Genomic DNA, 25,779 nt, shown 5'->3' with positions numbered 1-25,779 from the left:
TGAAGCCTCTTTACAGAATAATATCAAGTGTTCGGCACTTTCCTCTTGCTCTCCACACGCACTGCATACCGTGTCTACCCCTTCGTATTTGGCCCGATATGTCTTGGTTCGCAATACTCCTGTCCTGGCCTCAAACAGTAGAGAACAACCCCGAGTATTATCATAGATCCTTTCCCAGGCAATTTCCTGCTTAAAAGTTCGATAGATCTCTAGTGCGGACTTCTTAATCATGCCTATTCTCCACATATTGGTCTCAGCTTCCTTCACCTTCTTCTTAACCGATAATTCTTTTTGGTGTGGCCCCCTGCTGTTTTCTAAGTATTTACCAGTCAATTTTCTGGTTCGCTTCTTCCATTTTGTATCGACATTCTTCATGTACAAGTAGCTGAATACCTTCCTAGCCCAATGCTCCTCCCCCATTTCTCTCAATTTTCTTCTCAAATTTTATCTTGCTGCTACCTTCCCTGCCCTCAAATGATGTCCATCCCATATCACCTTGTACTCCCTGATTTGGTGTATTCCCGTGAGCTCCTAAGACAAGCCTACCTATTCTAGGTTGCTTAATTTTTATTCTTGCTTGAAATTCTGATCTCATGCACAAGACCGCTTTGCCGAGTACCTATACACACAACCCCATCTAGTGAGCAATTCTGAAAACTAACTAGAAGTGGATATTAAGCAACTCTTGAAACTAACTGGAAGTGGCTACTACTACAACAAACTACTACTACGAGGGAACTTCCCACACACCAAGGTGATTCGACCCTAAAAATGCGGTGATCTTGTAGCTCCGTCATCATCGTGATATATCATCATTTTACGAGCTGCCGCGCCTCTCGTGCCGCTCCTGCTGGAGCTCGAGGTGTGAGTAAGGAAGAACGAGCTCACGCTCCTGGCGAATAGGACGCCAGCAGACGCAGCCGCTCCACTTCGCTAGCTTCAATTAAAGGTGGCGAGATCGACACGGCCCCGTCGGCCGCCTTACGTCTCTCAGGTTCCTCGCTACACTGGTGACCCAGACAAACACGCCCTTCGACGAGCGGCCCTCGTAATATTTCCACGACACAACCCACCAGTGCGGTCGTTCAAACCTCGACGGTGATCCGCACAGCTGGTCCATTTTCGCGGTCGGGTTGTCTTGCATGCCGTAGCCGAATGTTTGCCACGGAAGCTGAATACCAACACTCAGGAAGAGCACTTGAGAGAAAGGAGCGCTACACCACCGGTCATGCCTTATTTGCACAAGCTGAGCCATAACCTCAAGAAGGTGGACACCTGTTGTGTTTTCTGCCCTGAATAAGCTGGCACACTTGTGCCCACGAATTGTTCGTGCTAAGCAGCGAGAGGGCCAAAAAAAGGCATTTGAAACTGTTCAGGCAGTGTGCCAAAAGTGTTCATGAAATTCCCCTGAACGGTGGGTAGTCGTACATTGGACAGATGGGACGGTCTATTAACGACCGCCTCAGAGAGCATTCCAATAGTAGTAGTAAAAACGATGGTATGCATCATTCCTGTGCGCGTCAGGTCATGCTCGTGTGTGCCATGCTTTGAGCAAGCTGGTATTTTCATGGGAGTATCGGCAAAAGCCGAGACTAAACAGCAAGGGAACTGCTAGAGGCGTATTACATTCAAAGTATTGGGTCAACTTGAGTCAGTGACACGTCTATAGTAGTCTGTCAATCTTAGTTGCCCTGTTTTAATAAACTTCTGACGTGATGACATGTTTGTGGTTACTCTTTCACTTCACTGCGCATGAATGAAAGTTTACCTGTTTTTCAGCCTGCACTGGCAGTAAACAGTTGGTAGTTTGGCGCCCGTCTGTTTCCTTCCTCTACTCTTTATTTTTTCATATTCCTAGTAAGCGCCAGTCTCAAAATGTTCAAGAAACTAAGGCACTAACTCTCCCAAAAGCAAATTCTTCTAGAATGCATTTCTAGTACAGTGGGCCCGGAATTTTCTGTCCCCGAAAACCTTTCCTTTTGACTTCCGAACCTGCACAAAGTGAAATGGAATATTGTTGCCTTGACATGTCAATCAATATATTCGGGACTCTGCATCCGGAAAGGTTTCTCACCTCATGAAGTTACCGCCCTTTCCGGGTGTGTCCTGCCTTCCTGGGGACTTGTAAAACCGGTGAGCAATATTTTACGCTATGAGTTAGGGCGCCAAGTTAGACTGTGTGATGAGTTCTCGAGAAGTATTTGTTAAGCCAACTTTCCTGATTGGGTTGCGTTGAAGAAACTGAAGGAACACCGTAGGCTCATCAGATCTGAAATTGAGGCTGTCTGTAAGTGCATGCTTAAGAACCTTCTTAGAACAGTCCATTTAAACGAGAAGGAAGCCGTGCAGACCGGGACTGCAAAGGTCATGTGCGACATGCCCCTATCAGATGATGTTAGCCGTATTTTCAGAAAATTGATTGGTATGTGCGCTTTAACGTCCCAAATCCCCCATATGATTATGAGAGACGCCTTAACGGAGAGCTCTGGAAATTTCGCCCACCTGGGGTTCTTTAACGTGAATCCAAATCTGAGCACACGGGCCTACAACATTTCCGCCACCATCAGAAATGCAGCCGCCGCAGCGGGGATTCGAACCCGTGACCTGTGGGTCAGCAGCCGAGTACCTTAGCCGCTAGACCACCCTGGCGGGGCATCTTTTCAGAAAAGGCCCGAAGTTTACTATTGAGTTGGCCGTCATAACACATGAGCTGCTAGTGCTAAACCGAAGAATAGCACGCAAAGCTTCATTGGAGCTACGTGAGTGGTGTTTGCTGAATGGTGTTGACTGTCTTCAAAAATGTGCTCCAAGAGCAAGAACTGGACACCACGTGCGTGCATTTAATCGTGTAGTGTCTTTTTCAAGAATAAAGACTTACGCCTAATGCAATCGTACAAGCAAAGTGGTTTCGTGGTGATTTTGTCTACATTTGTTTTCAGACAAAAAGGTTTGCAGGCTGCTAAGAAGGACTTCAAGAATACAGAAAGGAGACTGGCAAAACAGAAGGAGAAAGTCGGCAAACTTTATCAAGACGTTGGCACTGAATGTTTGTCCAAGCAGATTCGAAGTACAAAGGGGATATCTTTTGCGTAGTTTTCTGGTAAATTCATTCAAGTGCCTTGTTGTCAACAATACTTTTCTGGTAAATTTTGATGACGTTGCCCGGTTCTTCTGCCGTAAAGATAACTGAAGTTATTTTTTCTGCTGATGTGAGTGATCTTTTTTATTCAGTTCCACATTCTGAGCTTTTTGGTGCTGTTAAGTTGTGCATTGAAGAAAGAGGCGAGGCTGACTTTGTTGCTTATGCTAACAAGTCGGTACCTAATTTCCTTACTGTTCCGGAAGCATACCTCAAGGATACTTTCGTTTCTATCGAAGGTGGCACATAATTGCAAACTAAAGGCGTTTGCGTCGGTTCTTGTGTAGCACTGATATTATGTGACATTTTTTAATCTCTTATTGACCAGGCGCACTACTGCATGTTTCAATTTATTTAATCCATTTTATGTTTTTAGCTTAGAAGTACTTGTTGTTGGGCTAGTTGGTTCGTCATACTGAGGGGTAATTCTAGACGCCTAAAGCACCACAGGAAGAAATAAGCACAGAGAAAGAGCGTCAACTCGCAACTGATTTATTTGCAGGGGAAACGCAGGAAATATATATCCGCACACGCATGTGCAGAGCACACTACTTCACCTAGTCACATGACCACCACACCCACTAGCTCATGTTTTTGCACTGAAGAACACTGACAGGGTTGCTTGCCTGGAGGTGCTAATAGCCTTAGAAATTTTTAAAAGTTCAAGATCTTTACATAGCAGAATAGCTTTAGCCTTCACCTTGCTTACTTGTGACGTCGTTGGTACGAAGTTCTTCTGTAGAGCTTGAATAGCCTTTTCACCAAATGCTTTGGCTGTCAGTACCACGAAACCACCTTCCTTGTCAGCTTGCATGAGCTGTAGATGGTTTCTCCGAAAGTGCGTGACGACAAAACACACAAGGTTGACATGCCTTTCAGGTGCATTGTGAGTGAACGTGACTCGTGGCAGTTGCATGTCAGTAAATTTTTACTCAAGCGCCTTAGCACAGTTGAAGTCAGAGACCCGTTTGCAGTGAAGAACTCGAATGACGTTACGTAGACTCTGCACTGCCTCCAGGGTGGTGCGTACGGCTTTTCAGTCGATGTTGAAGACCTTTTCTATTCTGTGCCGCACTCGGAGCTATTCAAAATCGTTAGAACCTGTATTGAAACGAACGGAGTTCTAGCGTTTGAGAGGGCTGCTGGCGTATCTCTAGATAACTTTATGACGTTGTTGGAATTTTATCTTACCTCAACCTTTGTATCACATGATGGCAATCTTTACGTTCAGTGACAAGGGATCCGCATTGGATCTTGTGTCGCTCCAGTGCTGTGTAACGTGTTCTTATCCGCCTTAGACACTGTTTTAGCTCAAGCAATTGACGATGCAAAGGTGCTGAAAGTCTTTCGGTGTGTGGACGACTTTTTAGTCATTTTAAACACTAACCCTCTGACGACCACCACTAGTTTAGCGGATGATACTTTAGCACTTTTCAGACAACATGCTAACGGCCTTTCGTTTACGCATGACCTTCCCATTGACAATAAATTGCAGTTTTTAGACTTGAGCATCATGTTCTCGGAGCGACACGTGTGCTGGGCGTATCATTCACGTTCGCGCAAAGAACTTTTACCTTTTGATGCACCTCATTCTAAACTTGTAAAAAAAGCCATTGCAACCATGTGTCTCGAGGGAGCGCTAGTGCAATCTTGCCATCACAGGGTGCAGGATAGCTACTTGAATGATGTTAGGCGGCTGCATTCAGCTGGCTATCCTAACTCTGTCATTGTATCCGTTTCGGAAACCCTCCTTCAAGAGTTCAAGGGCAAACTGCAGGCAGCCGAGGGATAAACGACCTATGGTTGTTCCATATGTTCATAAGGTAGCGCACAACCTTAAGAACGTGGCGAGCAGGTACAATGAGTCTGTTGTTTTTTCTGCGCCCCGAAAGCTGGCGGGCCTATGCCCACGTATATATAAAACACCGAGTGCCTCTACCTGTGGAAAAATACACACTTCAATGTATGTGGTTTGCGTAGTGGGTGTGGTGCACTTAATCCCACTTAGTTGTGGCCGGGTTTACATCGGCCAAACTGGGCGGTGTTTGAACGTGAGAATTAGGGAACATGAGCGTTCTATTCGAAACAATCCCGGAGCACATTTGCCTGCGCATTGCCGTTCCTGTTCTTTTGAGGCGAGGTTTTCAAGCGTTTCTGTCCTCGCCAAAAGCCCAGATGCTCTGGCCCGTGAAATAATGGAAGCGTTCTGGATAAATAAAAAAGGTGACTTGTGTATAAGTGACACGTCAGTTGTCTTGCGCAAGTCTGAGTTTGATTTTTGCGCTTCGTTGTTTAATTAGATATGCTGGTTGAACGTCATCAGTTTGTCTGTGGTCATGTGACTAGGTGAAGTAGTGTGCTCTGCACATGCGTGTGCGGCTATATATTTCCTGCGTTTCTCCTGCAAATAAATCAGTTGCGAGTTGACGCTCTTTCTCTGTGATTATTTCTTCCTGTGGGGCTTTAGGCGTCTAGAATGACCCCTCATTTTGTTTTCCGCCTTGAATAAGCTGGCATACATGTGCCCCCAAATTTCTCGTGCTAAGCAGCAAGGGTGAAAAAAGAGGCATTTCAAACTCATTAGGCGGTGTGCCGAAAGTGTTGTTTATAAAAATACCCTAAGCTGTGGCAAGTCGTACATTAGACAAACGGGACGGCGTATTAACGACCGCCTCAGGAAGCATTCCAATAATAGTAGTGCTAAAATGATGTTACGCATCTTCCTGAGCACGTCACGTCATGCTAGTGTGTGCCACGTTTTGAGCAAGCTGGGATTATCATAGGAATATTGGCAAAAGCAGAGACGAAAAAGCAGGGGAACTGCTAGAGGCTATTATATTCGAAGTAATGCATCCCTTGTGTCAGTTACACGTCTATTGTATTCTATCAGTTACAGTTCTCCTTCATTAATCAACTGCTGACGTGAGACGTGATGGCATGTGTGTGGTAACTTTTTCACTCCACTTCGTACAGGTAGAGGCTTACCTGTTTTTAAGGCTGTACTGGCAGTAAACAGTTGGCAGTTTGGCGCCCGTCAGTCTCTTTCCTCCCTACTTTTTTGTTTTCTTAGCATAGCGCCAGTGTTAAGCAAACTAAGGCACAAACTCGCCTAAAAGCAAGTTCTTGAAGAGTAGCTTCAGTGTAGTCAGTTCGTTCTTCGCCATAAAAATGCTCAGGCGAGTCAGGGTGGAAGCTTTGCCAGCATCATCACTGACGGCGACATGAATACAGCTGGCTACAATTTTTTGTTTGCGACGTTAAATTATTCGTCATTGAGTCATCATAACCAACTTTGTCAGGATCATCAACGCCTTGGTAAAATGCTTGGCTATATCGCTTTGATAGCAACTGAACCTTACTTGTATAGTTAGCCGTTGGTCATTTATGTAATTACTTTTCCTTTGAAGCGGAAACAGTGATGCGAAACTTATTTGTACATCTAGTGCAACATTAATTAGAACTGATTGATTGATAAATATGTGGCGTTTAACTCATAAAAACCACCATATGAATATGAAAGACGCCGTAGTTGAGGGCTCCGAAAATATCCACCACCTTGGGTCCTTTAACGTGCACACAAATCTGGGCACACAGGACCTACACCTACACCATTTCCGCCTCCACCGAAAATGCAGCCTTCACAGCCCGCATTCGATCACGCGACCTGCAGGTCAGCAGCCGAGTAACTTAACCAGTAGACCGTGGTGGGGTGCAAGAATTAGAACTGTGCTTCTGAATAATATTGTGTCTAGGAATGAAAAAGAAAAGATCCTTTTATTTTTTTAAAATTCATGAAGGGTTTATTTTTTAAAGCAAATTTCGAAAGTATTTTATTAAAATAACGTTCTGTCATTACAGTGCACAGTGCAGCAGCACATTTTCGAACAGGGGATGATGCACCGCTTTGTCTGTTCACACAGACAAAAAATATGTTACGCCCCGAATTTCTCAGTCACGCTCGGTGCGGGAATGGGGCTTGACAAACAGGCCCGACAGTAAAATGCAGGCGAACAGCCTTGGCCCGGCTGTATGTCCTCGCCATACGAGGTGTGTATCTCGCCACATGCTGCATATTAGGAGCGAAGCTCCTTAAGTCGTGGGCTGTGCGTCCCCTGTATGTAGCCACCTCTCGTTCAGTTCTAAGTATTACGCTAGCCACCGCCCGATCTAAAGGGTACAGCCATATCCATCCGTCCGTCCGTCCGTCCGTCCGTCCGTCCATCCGTCCATCCGTCCATCCGTCCGTCCATCCGTCCGTCCATCCGTCCGTCCGTCCGTCCAAAAGATGCAAGATGTTATAAACTAGACGGTGGTACGTGTAGTTGATTATGAAAGATGCGAGGTGTTATAAAATAGGAATGATGCCACATATGGCGCGTGTCATCGTTCGATATAGTGCGGCGACGTACGCTAGGGGGAGCGTTGCAATAAAATCGAGCGGGCAAAATGTACGGAGGATTCATGGTTTACCAGGTTTACCTCCGGAGCTTCGCCCACTCATCATCATTCACTTCGTGGATATGGCGGCATTTTTTCTTGTATGACCAATACGTATACGTATTGGTCATACAGGTATGTAGTCTGAGACGGAGACGTACTTATAATGGAAAGTAAATGGCCCAGATCTGAGGTCTTGACTGCTGCCCATCGACCTCGTGGACTCCAGCCATGAACGCTGGCAGTTACAATGAAATTCATTTTGAAATTCCTTTCAACTGCGAAACTCGCAAGGCTATTTTATCGCGCACACGCTCGCGATAGATGCGATGTACCAACACCTCATGTAGTGCGTATGCTCATCTCCGCTAGCATCTCCTCCCCTTACTCTTGAATGTGATTAGCGCGACTGCACCACGCAGTGTCGCGTATGCTGTGTGATGTAAGTTACTGGTGCATGCGTAATACGACTACACATCAGATTCACTTTATTGCATTTATTATTATGGTTTAAAAACCAACTGACAACCACCACGATGCATCCAAAAAGTCCCAGGCAAGCCATAAAACAAACACCTTGATGTTACACAGCGGGTGCTTTGAGGTATGCTGTAGAAGTGAAGGAAGAACATCAAGCTCAAGTCAGACTCCAATGCAGGCCCAAATTGAAGCCCTCCCCGGTCCATAGTAAACTGAATGACCTGCATGAACTAGGCCTAGAGAACGGGCAAATGCGGGATTTCTGGCTTGTCTGTGCCTTTGCGTATCTTTAACATGGACCACGCTGTCTAACCGCCTGGTAATCCGACGAGCGCAAAAAATAATAAGGGCTTCATGCGAGCAAACAGTATGTCGATATTTGTATTGCGAACCTGTGCGGAGTCCGCGCCTGCGATTGCCTCCTTGATGGGAGGCAGCTTCTTCACGGAGGTTCCAAAGATAATATACAGTGGATCCCACTCCGGGGCGAAGCGCATGTCCATTTGTGCTGCGGTAGACAGGAGCTTGTCGAGCTGCACGCCCGTCAAGCAAGTAAACCATGTAGTGCTGTTGGTGGCGTCGCAGCCCAGCTTCTGAGCCAGTTTCGTCGACGGATCCATTGAAGCCTGCCGTGAGAGGAGAAATTCACTGAATTATGAAGTTCACGACTATGAAACTAATAATAGTAATTGTTAGGGTTGAACGTCCTGAAGCCACTATGGCATTTTGAGATGGCATAGTGAAGGGCTCCGGGAATGCAGACCACCTGGGCTTCTTTAACGTGCACCTAAATATAAGGGCCGGTTTTAAGCACTTCCAGCTCTATCGAAAATGTGGCCGGGATTCGGTCCCATGACCTGGGGGTCAGCTGCCGAGTGCTAAATAACCACTACACCACTTTAGCGGGTCCACTATAAAACTGCCTGATCAGTTGTTTCTTCGCTATCCTCCCTGCAATTGGATTTTCATCTCTGCAAAAGCTGTGTGCACCTGCAGCCATGATTCTAATCAAGTAGGTCACATTTTTGCAGCATATACCGTACAGATCGAGGACGCCTTCCTTTCGTGCCTCGTCGCCCATAAAGATCGTTATGCCAGCACCGTGCGCCTAGATCGCTGGGAATAACAGCCTAAAGAGGGAGTGCCACCAAATTTGAAGCTACGAGAAGCCGTCTGTAGGCTCCATCTGTACGCAAAAGCACTCAGAACGAAGTGTTTGGCACAACGAGCGTTCAGAATAGATTAACACAAAAGTGTTTTATGTCGGTGCTTTGGGGTATGCTGTAGAACTAAAGTGAAGAAAGAACACCAGGTTCAAGTCAGGCTCCAATGCAAGCCCAGTTTGAAGCCCTTCCTAGTGATGGAAGTATGGTGACGTACTTACATCACGGACATGGCGTTGTAAAATATATACTAACAGATTGTAAAGAAAGAAAGAAAGATGAATGAAAGGCTTTTGTGGCGCGTCGAACCAAAGACCTCTCCTATATACTGCAGCGCGCTGTGCTAGCCGTTAGGCCATGGAGCGTGCGTTGGGTAGATTGATAACGGCTAGCTATTTATATACACCGTAAGCCATTTGGCAGTCAGAGCTCCGCATTTTTAGCACGTTTTCGTCGCCAGTAGCGAAATGGAGCGAAGGTATCGCGTTAGGCGAGCTATAAAGGTAGTCACCTCTTGCGTGTGGGTGAGCGTCACTTCCGCGTAGCATGATCTTGCCCTACACGCGTGCTTTTTAGACTCGTGATTCGGGAAATCACCAAGGTCGATTCACTCACTGCCGCGGCAGCGTTTACGAAAGGAGCACACTGCTCACAAACGAGCAAGTAAGAATTATCTTTACTATACCCACTCGTGCGTTCGTTTTATGCGTCTTTTTTTTTAGTTTGAACTGCGTGCTTTAAGTGTCGAGCTGTGACAGTAGCTAGTTCGCACTAGTCCTGTGTATGCCCATTATGTGCGTGCTTAGTTGCGCGCTGCAAGTTTCGAACTGCTTGCCATTCATCGTGCGACTTTGCAATTTGTTGCTGTAGCATGCACTCTTTTGCCCTTGTGGCGAAGGAATGCACAATAAATGCTCAACATCTGTGAAGACACGTTTCACTTTCGTGTTATCATCTTGAAATTTTTGCGCAAGCACACAGGGACTAAGACATGGACTAAGAAACTTCCTTTCTGAGTCCTTGCGTGCTTGGGCAAAAATTTCAGGATGGATACGTTCCAACTAGACCGAATCGCAGTTTTGCTTTCGTGTCATCATCATCATCATTACCACCATCATCATCATCTTCAACAACACAACAACCTGACCGCGCCCTTTGCAGGATAAAGGCCTCTCCTATATTCCACCACTCAACTTGGTCCTGTCTTTGCTACGGCCAACAAGCACAGGACCGTTTTATACCGAAGAGGGATTAGCCAGGTTTCTTTTACTATTGCTTCCAAGGTGAGCCTAAACGCTTAATTTCATTATCTAGATCCAATTTCAGGGATTACTGATGCCGGGGTCACCGTGTAGGAAGTGTAACGAAAGCTTTAGGTACTCCTTATCATATTTAAGCGACGTGCAATCAGCGGTAACCAAGAAATCAGCTGCACCAGAAAGCGAAGGGAGCATTGGCTGCCAACTCACACTTATTTTTCTTTCAACGTGTTTTCCGATAGCCGAATTGCTCGCATTTGGCATTGTACTTTGCATGATATCACTACTTGTGAAGGCGATCACAGGGATAACTTCACTGTGTTGTTCGCACACTTCTCAGAGTTAGCAGAGTTGGTTATTGCAGCCATAAACGTGAGACCGAATAGATGGAGAGACTTGGTGGCGTTAAAATGAGCCAGGGAAGCAGACAACTGTTGCTGTAGAAACCTACCATATTCTGCTTCTCTGCTGATGCAAATTCCTGGTAGGGAAGCAATTCCGAATGAGTTTCTTTGTTAAACATTTCTTTTTCGCCCCGGTGACTCAGCGAAAAGAACGGAGCACACATTGTGGTTGCACAAAGCGCCATACGATTTCAGTGCCACAGTCCGGTAACCCAGTAATTCTCAAAGCTATTACTAGGTTTTCGAACATGCCAATATTCTGTCTTAGATGAATTCAGCGAGTTATAAAGGTATCTGGATGTTAACTCGTGCATGTGTGTGAGTGCAGACGATGCAATGAGCGTGTGGATTTGGGCTTTTTGGTATGGTACTACGGTACAAAAAAAAAGGCAAATTTGAGACAACACAACGCTAGGTGTTGCCTCGAGTGTGCCTTGTTTTGTTGGTGTTGTTTGTCAGCGCTAGCATCAGTTATCAGACGATGCAACTCAACGTGCGCTACAGCTGTGTAGGCCAATTTCGTTGAAGCATCCAATACAGAGATGTCTCTGTAGAAGCTGGCACTCAGTTACCGAAAGTATTTAAATAATAAGGCACTATTGAACTATTTGACGAGAATAAATTAATATTGAACCACGTATCATGCATCCTAGAACAATAAAAAAAACGTTTGCGACGAAGAACGCGCAAACATAAACATGGAAGGCACCATAAAAGCAGCATATGAATGAACAGTGGCAACTGCAATTGCTGGGGTTGCTTACTGTAAACAAAAATTTTAAATTTGAAGCGACGTTTTCTCAAGCGACATATTCACATTTGCTCAAATGAATTTTAATGCATCAGGAAAGGTGCAGCTCTTCCAGATGAGTTTGTTGTGATCTGTAGGATCCGAATAAAATCTGCTCACAATTCTCACTTCTGATTGGTGTGCAAGGCTTCATCTCGGGCAAAACGATACGGAAAATTTGCAAGGGCTTCAGGTATGTAAAGGCAAGATCGGTAATTATCTGCTGGACACACGCTTGACGGATAATAAAAGATTTCGCGGGTCACACACAGATGCATGCGCTCAATTGTAACTACGCAACCGCGCCGCGCATGCGATTCCGTGGGCGCCCAAGAAAATTTTTCTGCATTCTATCTTCTTGTCTCGCGCAGTTCGTACGTGCCCGAGTTCGCAGCGTTCATCCTGGCACTGTTCATGGGCGCTTCGCTTTGTCTGTTTCGCACGCATGCCACAGACAACATGGAGGGCGTACAATGGCTGACGAGGGTACTTTATTTCGCGTCATAATCCCCCTCCCGAGAGTGCATCGTCCGGAAGGTTGTTTAGGGTCCAGGCTGGTATTTATAGCTATTACCGGTAGTACCTGGCATTCTCCAGCAGTCTTGCTTGATGGCTGATTGTCTTTCGTGGTATGGCTGCATTCAGATGACGCGCACAGTTTGTGCGCGATGCCGCCATCTCGATGATGTTACTTGCTCTTGGTACAACTTCATAGTTCAAAGAACCAAGCTGGCGAAGCAATTTGTACGGGCCAAAATAACGTCGAAGTAGCTTTTCGAAGAGCCTATGTTCGCGTACGAGTGTCCATACCCATACTTTGGTCCTGAAGAGCGTACTTGACGTCTCTTCATCACAATTTATACCAATCAGCATCATATTTTTGTTGCTGATGAATATGATGTCGCGCCAGCTGCCTCGCTTCTTCAACTGTTTGCGTGAAGTCGCTAGTGTTATGGTCGTGGTCGGTGTTGTCATCGACAGGTAGCATTGCATCTAGCGGTGTGGTAACTGTTCGGCCAAAAACAAGTTGGAAAGGTGTCTTCGTATAATCTCCTGCAACGCCTTAATGCTTGTGAACGTTGTGTACGATAACCACGTCAACAATAATACGTTTGATTATATATTTACTTGTAAATTTTTATTCTGTCTTTCTATATGTATTCAACGTTGTACGTGAAAGACTACTTTTCATACGTGAATTTTTTAGTTGCTTCCACTTTTGTTGTCAATGCGTATGTACAAACTGTTGTTGTTTCTGCTGGGAGGACCTCGTCAGACATGAATGTTTTTACTCCTATCTTTCCGTAGTGTTATTTTTTTGCACTTGAATAAAATAGAAAAAAAACCAACATTCTGTTAGAAGTTAGATGCTCTGCGGTGACTTACATCGACAACATGCCTGTTACTGTTCTATTGAGAAGTTCTGTCCATACACTCACTTGGGGAGAATACACCGTGCACAATAAAAATTGTTACACCCAAAAGGGTATAAATGGTCTTGTATCACGGACGACACCGAAAATGTGTCAACTCAGCACCTTCCAAAAAAGGTGTTTTTCCATACATCTTTAAAAAAAGGTGTACATGTAAAAACTGTAGGGTGTTACAATAACACCCTTGAAAGAGGTGCCTTAATTATCCTCCACTTTTTTAACACCGAATCAGGTGGGTGCGAAAAGGATGCACAAGGGTGTTGAGTGCCCATTGCAGGGGTGCCAGTATTCTTTTAGACTGCACTAATAGATATCAGCATGCACTAATTACACAGTACTTGAAGAAAGTAGTCCTGATTGGCGATGGTGTGCCACCTGTCGAGCTCCATTCAATGTGTGTGGGCAACACACACATTGAACACGTGCAATCGTGTATAAACACGATTGCACGTGCAATCAACATATAAACACGTGCAATCGTGTATGAACTTCGGCTGAATCTATATATACTTCACAGTATATGCATAATGCACGTTACAGAAAACTAAGCCTTGCTACCCTGCATATTGCATTTATTAGACAAATAACCCAATTTAGTATTTGGTGCATTCCTGTACACTTTTTTCTGCCACACAACTTTGTCACCAGACGTGTAACATGTTTAGCATGCGCACACCACAGACGCAACACCTCAAATGTTTATTATATATTTTTAGTTTCACTTTATTGATAATTATTTGAAACATAAAATTACAGTGGTTTCAGTTTAGTATGTTGCTTCAAGTACACACAGACTAGAAATGAAGTACACGCCAATATATACTTATTATTCTTTCAAGTATCTACAATCCCAGTGGTTTAAGCTTAATAGTCCTTCTTGCACACAATCGGCAAATAGAAATGAAATACAAGCAAATATATACTTATAATTCTTTCAAATATCGAGAATCGCCGCGATTTCACATTACACGCCTCCATGTACACAATAGTTCCCAAGAAGTAATGTACACGAAAATATATACCGATAATGTTTTCAAATGTATACAATCACAGTGGATTCAGCTTTGTATTCCTGGATGTATGACAATCGGTTACGAGAAATGATGTACACGCAAACACATGTGGTTTTTTGCACATATAACTTCAGCGAATACTTAAAAACCAATACAGTGATGAAAAACAGGATGAGCTAAAAACAAACGTGAAACTGAGTCAGAACACACAAACAAAAGAGGTAATGCATAATTATGGCTAATGACACGGCTGGGTCATTTCATGCCAAATGTCCGAGCCATTTTGGCGACCTTCTCAAATGTATTCGAAAAACTCGTGTTGTACTGCAGAAAGTACACTTCTAGAATATTTAGGAAAGGAAACAAATTTGGTCACGTGGCTGCCCTCTTAACATCCTGGACTGCCGTCTAGGTGTTGTTTGTGGAAAATTGGATTTTAAAAGCGCCGCTCCTTTTTTCTATACCAAACTCGGTCTACATGTTAAGTAACAAGAGCTTAATTTGGGCAAGTTGGTTCATCATGGTTGTGTTCTTGTCACAGCGCGACAACTCCAGGAAGAGACAAAAGGACAGGAAAGAGCGGCGACTGTCAACTGAATTTTATTGAAGGTGCTATGACCGCTTTTATACCGAGTACAAGAACAATGCTCATGCGCGACGACACATGTGCGACCACGGCAAAATAATCTTAAGTGAAAAAAGAGTACTCTCTCTCCCTCGGAAATGATAAGTGGTGTACTGATGCACTGATCCTTGGCCTTCCTGATAAAAACACGCTTTTAGAAACATTATATTGGCATTAAGTAAACCTATTCTCGTGACGAATGGCGCAAGATTGACTATTCCTGTTGCTCTTTAGTACACACAGTTTTGAAAGCTTGCAAGCGGTGGAGAACAACAAGTTAAAATTATATCTGCTGGCTATTTTCTTTAAATTGTGAGACAGCTCATGTAGTATAACATGCAAAGGTTTTTGGTCGTCCTGTTTTTTTTATTTATTTATTTATTGATACTGCGATCTTTTACAAAATCATAGCAGGGGTGGTACAAAACATAAACATAAACATCAGTGGAAACAGGCAAACAAACAATCAAAAACAAATGTAATACAAACCTATGTAACTGATAGCTGCAGTGATTCTTCGAGACAAGAGAATCAACAAAAAGCAAGGTACAAACATAGATAACAATCATTTCTGCAATGACTCTTCAAATGCAGACAATGTATTTAGGGTAACAACATCGTTATGTAGATTGTTCCAATCCACGATAGTCCTCGGAAAAAAAGAATATTTGAAACAATTTGTTCGTTGCATCAATGGAGAGATAGTAAGATTGTGTCTCTGTCTTGTTCCGTAACCCAATGAAAAGTGAATGATATGTGATGTGTCAACTGCATAGTGACCTTTTATTAACTGGAAAAGAAATTTTAAGCGCAATATTCGATTTTGGTCTGGAATGTTTGGAAATTTGCTTTTCAAGAGAAGTTTTGTAATTGAAGTAGGACCGTATGAGTTATAAATGAACCTAACAACCTTTTTTTGCACCCTTTCAAGTTTTTGGATATCAGTCTGAGTGAACGGGTCCCATATGACCACAGCATACTCCAGTATAGGACGGATAATGGCATTGTAAGCGAGGAGACGAATACTTGGTGTGGTTGATCTTAAAGAACGCCTTAGGAAATAAAAGTTTACGGAGAGATTTAGCTACTACAAAATCTATGTGCTTTGACCAGGATAGATTTTTTGTAATCCAGAGACCAAGGTACTTGTATTGAGTTACTTCTGACAGAATTGTATTGTTGGTGGAATACTGGAACAAAAGAGGGTCTTTTTTAAGGGTAATTTTCATAAAAACTGTTTTAGCGAAATTAACAGGCATCTGCAATTTGGCACACCACGAAATTACTTTTAGAAAGTTCCGATTTAGTTTAATTTGATCGTCAACTGAGGTGATCTTTTCATATAAGACACAGTCGTCAGCGTACAACCTAATGTGAACAGAAAGGTCAGTGACGATATCATTTATATATAACAGAAAAAAAAAGAGGCCCAAGGATGGATCCTTGACGAACGCCTGAGTTTACAGGAGCGTGTTTAGAAGATGTATTTTTTACCGTAACAAATTGACGCCTGTTTGTTAGATATGCTGTTATCCAGTCAAGGATCTTTTTGTTTTGTAGAATACAAGTTAATTTGTGAAGTAATTTAGCATGCGAAACTTTATCGAAGGCTTTTTGAAAATCCATAAATATGGCATCCGTCTGCTTCCCTTCGTTGATTGCTTGAGAAAAGTCATGCGTAATTTCTACTAATTGAGTATTCGTTGAAAAACCCTGCCTGAACCCATGTTGAACATTTGTTAATACTTTATGAGAATTAAGGAAGGTAATTATATGTTTATGAATAATGTGTTCTAGAATTTTACATGATGTTGATATAAGGGAAATCGGTCGGTAATTCGGAATAGATGACTTGTCTACCGCTTTGTGTAAAGGCTTAATTTTGGCGATCTTCCAGTCATCTGGCAGTTGGCCCTCATTCAACGAATGGGTATACAAAATAAACAAATAGCGAGAACACCATTCTGCGTAGCGCTTCAAGAAGGCATTTGGAATGCCATCTGGCCCGGTTGATTTTTTAACATCCAGATTCAGCAGTAAGTTTAAAATGCCATTCTCGGAAATGACTAAGTCTGGAATAGGTGGGAGCGATATTGAAAAATCAGGAAGGATGCCGTTATCACAAGTAAAAACAGACTTGAAGTGGTCGTTGAAGGCGGAACAAACTATTTCTTCATTGCATGTTCTTTGGCCGCTTATCATGAATGAGTCAATCGAGCGAGATGTTGGCGTGATCAGCCTCCAAAATTTCTCGTGTGATGTTTTGATAAAAGTTGGAAGCGATGTTTCGTGGTATCTTTCCTTGTCGCGCGCAATTTGCAGTTTTAGTTCGCCCGACAGGTTAGCTATCAGCGGTGTATAAGCAGCTTTATCATGAGATTTCGCTCTTTTGCTTTTTATTCGTTTAAGTTTTCGCTGTAAATGTAGCGTTTCTCTTGCAATCCAGGGGTTCCGGCATTCAGTTTTTTTAACGATTTTCGGTATGAAACGCTCCACGCATTCAAAGACAATATCTTTAAAAGTAAGCCACAGATCATTCACACTGCTACCCGAGTGTTTAAAATCATCGTAATGAAAATCAAGGATATCCAGAATGGATTCATCGTCAGCTCGGGAAAAATTTGGAAAGGAAGTTTTTGTACAGCAGCGGTCAACACACATATCTAAAAAAGTTAGCAAACTGCCCTGTGATCCGAAATACCACTGATAACTTCACATATTGCCGTGTTTTGGATTGAGCCACTCAAAAAGAATAAGTCCAAGATAGATTTTGAACCATTTAGTTCTCTAGTGTATTCTTTAACAACCTGCAGTAAATCGAACGAAAAAAGAATATCTAGCATTTCGTGATTAGCATTGCTAGTAGAATGAGAAGAAAAATTTTCCCAGTCAATATTAGGCAGGTTAAAATCTCCTGACAAGATGAGTTTGTCATGTGGCTTTATATTTTGCCGCAGGTAGGTTCTAAGCTTATCCAGAACACTATCAGAAGAGTTCGGGGGACGATAAACCGCACCTATAACATAACGAACTTTGCCTATATAGACTTTGCAAAATATGCCCTCAACTTCTAATATATCAGGCAATTGTTGCGGATGTAATGAGTTCTTGAAAAGTATCGCAACGCCTCCTCCTCTTCGGTCGCGGTCCTTGCGGAACACGTTATAGCCTTTTGGGACAAATTCGGTATCAAAAATTTCACTGCTTAACCATGTTTCAGTAAGTACGGCTACATCGGCATCGTGCGACAGTATGAGACCCTCAAGCTGGACTGATTTGTTGACAATGCTGCGGCAATTTACGTTTAAGATAATGAAAGGCGATTTCGTTTTGTTATGAAGTCATTCGGAATTTCCGGAAACCTTATAACGCTTGCCTTTTTTTTCGTCCCGTCTGTATATTTTCTTGTCAATGCTTAGCTTATCAAAAATCATTTTGACCTTACTACCAGCTCCTCTTTCTTCTGCAGAACTCTGCCAGAGCTTTTTCCGAATTTCCCGCACTCTCTTAGAAAAATCTTCCGAGACCGAAAACGGGGTTCCTTTTAATTTTGGACACGACTTCAAAATCTTCACCTTGTCACGATAATCTAGGAGCTTAATTATAACCGGGCGAGCTTTCTCGTTCTTTTTGCCAAGTCTGTGGCACCTTTCGATACTGCTCACCGAGATTTTATCTTCTCGACAAGTTCTTCTCGACAAGTGCTTTTGGTTGTGTTTTCCTCAACTTTATTTTTTGAGGAGGGCTTTACAAACGGGTGTGATGATGCTGTTGGGATATCCAGCGTCTTTTATTTCTTTTATTCTGGATTTTAAAGCTGACCTCACGCGTGTGGTAACATGACTTCTGAAGGCTGGCCAGAATACATGTGGTGGCAATTCCTCTTTTTACTAATTTTGAATGCCCACTATCGAAAGGCAGAACATTCTTAGCACTCCTGGGCTGATAGCACCAGCCAATACTCAAGCGCCATCATCACACCCGTTATCTAAATCCTCCTGCAGAAAGTAAAGTTAAAGGAAACAAGACAAAAAGAGAAACAGAATGACCCATAACTTTTGCATGCATAATGTGTCTCACAATTTGAAGAAAAGAGCCAGCAGATACGATATTAACTTATTTTCTGCCCCTTGCTAGCTTTCAAAAGTGTGTGCACTTACAGCATTAGGAATAGTCAATGTTGCACCATTCATCACTAGAATCGGTTTACTGAATGCCAATCTAATGTTGTGTATCAGATACGTTAACATGTAGAAAACTAAACATAGGACAAACTGGGCAATGCTTCAATGATCGAGAAAGACATCATGCTTTAAATGTTAAGAATGGCTATGGTATAGTCTCGTGGCCGTACACTGTAAAGAATGTAAGTGCAGTCCTAGGTTTCATAAAACAGGGTTTTTGAAAAAAAAAGTGAGAAAAAATGAACCATAGATTTTAGAAGATTTTTTTTTATCAGGAAGGCCAAGGATCAGTGCTTCAGTACACCTTCACTTATCTTTTCCGAAAGAGAGTATTTTTTTCTCAGTTAAGATTATTTTGTCATGGTCACACATGTGTCGTTGCACATGAGCCCTGTTCTTGTGCTCGGTATAAAAGCGGTCGTAGCACCTTCAATAAAACTCAGTTGATAGCCAGCGCTGTTCGCTGTCCTTTTTGTGATAAGATTATCAATATGAAAAGAACTTTATTTGCTTTCAATTTAAGTGTGAAGAAGAAAACGCATCGTTGGCAAACAACATCGCCACCGCTTGGGTACTGGGTGCTTGGCTTCGCTCGCTCGGCTCGTGCTGATCTTCGCCGGCATCTGCTCGACCGTTGCTCTTGTCCGATCGTGTTTCATCGTAGGACCACCGTCGCAACAGTCGCCAATAAACCCTTTTTCAATTGGTGGAGGTGCTGACATTCCCCGTCGCCTGAACCTGGGTGCTGCCATTCGCCGTCGCCTCAACCTGGAGCTGCGCAACCGAACGCTACCTACCATCATGGCTACCAACAACGCGCAACCTGGCTCTTCCACTCCATCCCCCAGCAACCCCGGCGTTCTTCGTTTGCGAGAGCCCAAAGTCTTTAGCGGAGCTGATGAGACTGACGTGGAAGACTGGTTCGCTAACTACGAACTGGTAAGCGCAAACAACAAGTGGGATGACGCGGACAAATTGACTTACGTCATCTTTTACCTCACTGACGTAGCCGAAATGTGGTATAACAACCACAAAAACGACATTACGACGTGGTCCATCTTCAAAACGTTGTTCGCTGACGTTTTTGGCCGACCCGCTGTCCGCAAGTCCAGAGCCGAACAACGCTTGCGGACTCGCGCACAAAAACCAACGGAATCTTTCACAAGCTACATTGAAGACATCATTGGACTTTGCAACCGACTGAACACCACCATGCCCGAGTCGGAGAAGATTCAACACATCCTCAAAGGGATAAATGACGGTGCATATCAGCTGCTCCTCGCCCGTAATCCTGCCACCGTTGCGGAACTTGTTACTTTGTGTCAAAGTTTCGACGAGTTGAGCAAGCAGCGCGCCCTGACTCGGCCATTTTCCTCACACGCCGACTCGCTCTCCAGTCTCACTTCCGTTCCCGACCACGCACCAACCCTGCAAGAGATTAAAGACTTCGTGCGTGAAGAAGTAGCTCGGCAACTGTCGTTGATTCCCTTCACGCAGCAGCCGCCATCCTCTCGTCTGCCCTCACCACTCCGCGACGTTATTGCCGAAGAGGTAGCTCAGGCTGTTCCCGTCGCTGCCCACCAGCAGCCTGTGGCCGTGACTGTTCCCCATGCGCCGGCTATGCAGCCCGTGGCCGCGCCTCTTACTTATGCCCAGGTGGTACGCAGCAGACCCCGCCAGCAGCTTTTGCCACCCATGCCTGCAGTTGCTCCCCACTCTACCCCTCTTTCGACACCTTGGGCTGCACCGCGAGTCAGCAATTCCTGGCGCACTGCTGACAATCGACCAATCTGCTACGCCTGCGGTACTCCAGGACACGTGGCACGATATTGTCGTCGTCGTTTCCAATCGCAACACAACGCTACTTGGCCGTTACCGTATGACCCGCCGCCCACGCACCTACCTGCTCCCTATCCTTCACCGCAGTATGGCTACACTAATCTTCCCGGGTCTCAGTCACCCCAGCGCCCAGCTCCGACTCACTCTTCCCGCTCGCCGTCTCCTCGCAGGCGATCTCTGTCCCCAATGCGTCCCCGACCCGCTTCCTCCAACCGGGAAAACTGAACGCCGCAGTTCCAGAGGCAAGAACTGCGCCGTCATCGAAATGCCCAAGTCCTCGCACTTCACCTGCTAACGTCGTCGCCATATCCGTCGATGGTGTTTCTACATTTGCCCTCATCGACACAGGTGCTTCCGTTTCTGTTATAGCCGCCCAGCTCTGCCGCTCCCTACGCAAAGTGACCACGCCGCTCTCTGGACTATCGCTTCGTACGGCTAGCGCACAGCCAGTCAGACCTCTCGGCACCTGTACGGCCCGCATTTTCATCCAAGGCTCTATGTACGTTGTCGAGTTCATCGTCCTTTCGGTGTGCTCGCATGACGTTATCCTCGGGTGGGACTTCCTGTCACAACATCATGCCGTCATCGACTGCGCACGCGCTGAAGTTCAATTTTCGCACCTGTCTGACGAACCTTTGCACGAAACTCTTGAGCGGTCTCCAAAACTCGTCGTACGTGAAGACACTGAAATTCCGCCAGCCTCTCTTGCCGTTGTCCCTGTTTGCTGCGATGACCATAACGACGCTACAGTAATGTTTACACCTTCCGACATTTTCATGAGCCGCAGAGCCGTTTCCTTGCCTTTCGCTACACTCGACGTCACTGCGGGCCGAAGCAATATTTTCGTCCACAACCCCCTTTCTGCACCACTTACGCTACTTGCCGGCGAATGTCTCGGTCGAGTGGAGTACCTCGATTCCTCTTTATTCCTTAACATGCCAGACGAATCGTGCAGTAGCGCCTCGACCGAACTTCATGCCCTTTCCCCACTGGAATGCTCATCGAATGACACCTTCTCGAGTTCCATCGCCGACACCTTAAGTGCCCATGAACGCGCCGAGCTTCTTAATCTTCTCCAACACTTCGCGAATTCATTCGACGTTTCTCAGCCGCAATTGGGTCGGACTTCCGCAGTGCACCACTACATTGACACCGGTTCGCACCAGCCATTGCGTCAAAGACCGTACCGTGTCTCTGCAGCAGAACGTCACGTCATCAACGACCAGGTCGAAGAGATGCTACGCCGTCGCGTTATTCAACCATCGCACAGTCCTTGGGCATCTCCTGTCGTTCTAGTTCGAAAGAAGGATGGATCGAATCGATTTTGCGTCGACTACCGGCGATTAAACAAGGTGACGCGGAAAGACGTCTATCCATTACCGCGCATCGACGACGCCCTTGACAGCCTCCAAGGAGCCGAATTCTTCTCCTCCTTAGACTTACGATCTGGATACTGGCAGGTTCCTATGGCAGAAGCTGATCGCCAGAAAACTGCGTTCATTACACCAGATGGCTTGTACGAATTTAACGTAATACCATTTGGGCTTTGTAATGCTCCTGCCACGTTTGAACGACTCATGGACAACACACTGCGTGGACTGAAGTGGTCTGTGTGTCTATGCTACCTCGACGACATTGTCGTTTTCTCTCCCGATTTTCCTACACATCTGCGTCGGCTCCAACTGGTGCTGACGTGTTTAACCAACGCTGGGCTCCAACTGAACCTTAAAAAGTGCCGCTTCGCCGCGCGAGAGCTGTCCATCTTAGGGCACATCGTGTCCAAGGATGGTGTTCGACCCGACCCTGCAAAACTGCGAGCAGTCGCTGAGTTCCCGAAACCTACTACACTGAAATAATTACGCAGTTTTGTCGGACTATGCTCGTACTTCCGGCGCTTCGTGCGAAATTTTGCTTCGATCATGTCACCACTGACCAACCTCCTACGCGGTGATGCAGACCTTTCATCCTGGTCTTCTGACTGCGACGTCGCGTTTGCCACGCTCCGTAGTCTGCTAACATCTCCTCCAATTCTTCGGCATTTCGACCCAACAGCTGCAACGGAAGTTCACACAGACGCTAGTGGGGTTGGTCTAGGCGCCGTCCTCGCCCAACGCAAGCCGGGCTACTCAGAATACGTCGTCGCTTATGCGAGTCGCACACTTACTAAAGCTGAGGCCAATTACAGCGTCACTGAAAAAGAGTGCTTGGCGCTAGTGTGGGCGCTTCGCAAGTTCCGCCCTTATTTGTACGGTCGCCCATTCGACCTGGTAACGGACCACCATGCACTTTGTTGGCTCGCCACATTGAAAGATCCTTCTGGCCGCCTAGCTTGGTGGGCACTGCAAATCCAGGAGTACGACATTCGTGTCATCTATCGCAGCGGACGCAAGCATTCTGACGCCGACGCCCTGTCGCGTTCGCCTTTACCTCCCGACTCGGCCTGCGAAACCACTGGTACCAACTCCGTCGCATCTCTCGACCTCGACTCTTTTACCGGTGAACAACACAAGGACCCGTGGATCGCTTCCCTTTTTAACTGTCTCTCTGGATCGTCAACCACTGCGGTACCACGATCTCTCCGACGTCAAGCTGCTCATTTCGCGATTCGTGATCGGCTGCTACACCGACGCAACTACGCCCCCGAAGGTCGTAAGTGGCTCTTGGTTGTCCCGCGCAGCTTGCGATCACAAATCTGCGCCTCCTTTCACGACGATCCCCAATGTGGTCATGCCGGAGTTTTCAAAACTTACGAACGCATTCGCCATCGCTTCTACTGGCGCGGAATGTATAATTTCGTTCGAAAATTCGTTATGGGCTGCCCTGACTGTCAACGCCGCAAATCACCGCCTTTCAACTCGTCCGGTGCGCTTCAACCACTCCCGTGCCCTGCCAAACCTTTCGATCGGATCGGAATTGATCTCTATGGCCCTCTACCGACAACATCAGATGAAAATCGGTGGATCATAGTCGCTGTGGACCATTTAACACGCTACGCTGAGACCGCCGCCCTTCCAAGTGCCACTGCGCGGGACGTAGCATCCTTCATCCTTCATCGCTTCATACTAAGACATGGTGCACCTCGAGAGCTACTAAGCGACCGAGGTCGAGCCTTCCTATCAGAAGTCGTCACGTCTCTGCTTTCTCAATGCCATGTTGTTCATCGCAAGACCACTGCATACCACCCGCAAACTAACGGGCTCACGGAAAGATTTAACCGCACCCTTGGCGATATGCTCGCCATGTATGTGACATCCGATCATACTAACTGGGATCGCATTCTTCCATTCATCACGTTCGCATATAACACCGCGGCACAGTCTACCACTGGATTTTCACCTTTTTTTCTTCTTTATGGACGCGAACCATCCCACACCATCGACACTCTCCTTCCATACCATCCTGACGCATCCGAATGCCCATCTGTGTCCGAAGCTGCCCGTAATGCGGAAGAGTGCCGTGAACTCGCACGCACCTTTACGTCACAAGAACAACAGCGCCAGAAAGAAAACAACGCCGACTCTTCACAAAGCCCCAGCTATTCCTCGGGATCACTTGTATGGCTGGCTGTTCCTTACCAAAGCCCCGGCATATCCTCAAAACTCGTTCCAAAGTACGAGGGCCCATACCGCGTTTTGGAGCAAACCTCGCCGGTGAATTTTCTCATCGAGCCACTTTCCCCATCTGACGACATGCGCCGGCGTGGACGTGACATCGTCCACATCGCCCGCCTTAAGCCATATCATAGCCCTCTGCCTCCAGACTCTTAGGTCGCCAGGATGGCTCTTTTTCGGCGGGGGCAAATTGTGAAGAAGAAAACGCATCGTTGGCAAACAACATCGCCACCGCTTGGGTACTGGGTGCTTGGCTTCGCTCGCTCGGCTCGTGCTGATCTTCGCCGGCATCTGCTCGACCGTTGCTCTTGTCCGATCGTGTTTCATCGTAGGACCACCGTCGCAACAGTCGCCAATAAACCCTTTTTCATAAGTATAATAATAAGTTTTAATCGGACCACCACATGGTGCAAATTTCTTTTCGATTGGGACAAAAATCACGATTTTCGAAAATTGGTGATATTTTCTTGTATATTTTAGCAGCTTGAGAAGTCTAAAGATATTTTTTTCTTAAAGTATACCGTCTGTGGAGTAAGTACTCACTGGTCAGATATTGATACAAAGCACAATATTGCAATAAAAATGCAAACATAACACATTTTGGCTTGATTCCTGGAAGCGAATGTGGCAAACATATTGCACTAATATAACTGAGCTTCAAATAAATTGCACAAGCACATTTACTTAACATGTAGACCGGATTCGGTATAGAAAAAAAAGGACCGGTACTTTTAAAATGAAATTTTCCACAAATGACACCCAGATGGCATTAAGCCAGGAAGTTCATAAGGCAGCCACGTGTACAAAACTTTTTTTTTCTCGCTGAAATATTCTAGCGGTTCACTGTTTTCCACGCAGTAAGTCAGCACAATTATTTTTCAAATACATTTCAGATGGCCGACAAAATGGCTGGGACGTTTGACATGGAATGACCCAGCTAGAAGTCAGTAAATTAACTTACACAAATAACAACATATATTCATCTACCATGACCACACTAGAGAAACTTGTTTAGGCATTGTGACACTAAAATTTTCAGCATCGTACTGTCTGAATATCTTTATTGATAAACTCCAAACTCACGCCGAGAAAAAGCCGCTCTATCACGGTGCTTGTTAAAGGCATTGCTGCTGTAGGTAATGTTGAAAATAAAAAAAAAGTAACTCATCAGTGCTGTCACTCCTTCTTCGTCATTACTGACGTGGAAGATTTTTCAGTCATCCACGCGGAGGTTCAGGAAGCAGGCTTGCTCTAGACTGGGGCCGGAGTAGATTACGCAGGGCGTCAGTGGCACCCTCTGGTCCTGTAATCAGAGCAAATATGATTTCTCATGAAATGATGTTCGTGCTGTTCTGGCATCACCATATATGAAGAATATGTAGTGCCTATTCTATTAAATGGC

The 25,779-nt window shown here is 45.3% G+C and overlaps 1 protein-coding gene and 1 long non-coding RNA gene across 2 annotated transcripts in view; one reads left to right on the top strand and one right to left on the bottom strand.

Annotated features, from left to right (window-relative positions):
• The window catches only part of LOC119164636 (uncharacterized), a 221,930-nt gene that overhangs the window by 13,290 nt on the left and 182,861 nt on the right, over positions 1-25,779 (bottom strand). Inside the window, exon 7 of the mRNA XM_075874308.1 lies at positions 8,449-8,682. Within this exon, the coding sequence (XP_075730423.1) occupies positions 8,449-8,682 (234 nt within the window). The remainder of the gene's footprint in view (positions 1-8,448; positions 8,683-25,779) is intronic.
• The window catches only part of LOC142772160 (uncharacterized), a 38,987-nt gene continuing 23,587 nt past the window's right edge, over positions 10,380-25,779 (top strand). Inside the window, exon 1 of the long non-coding RNA XR_012886299.1 lies at positions 10,380-10,502. This is a non-coding gene — a long non-coding RNA (uncharacterized LOC142772160). The remainder of the gene's footprint in view (positions 10,503-25,779) is intronic.

This window comes from Rhipicephalus microplus, chromosome 9 (assembly GCF_043290135.1).
Source record: "Rhipicephalus microplus isolate Deutch F79 chromosome 9, USDA_Rmic, whole genome shotgun sequence".
Taxonomy (NCBI): Eukaryota; Metazoa; Arthropoda; class Arachnida; order Ixodida; family Ixodidae; genus Rhipicephalus; species Rhipicephalus microplus.
This window is presented reverse-complemented; position numbering and strand designations above follow the sequence as displayed.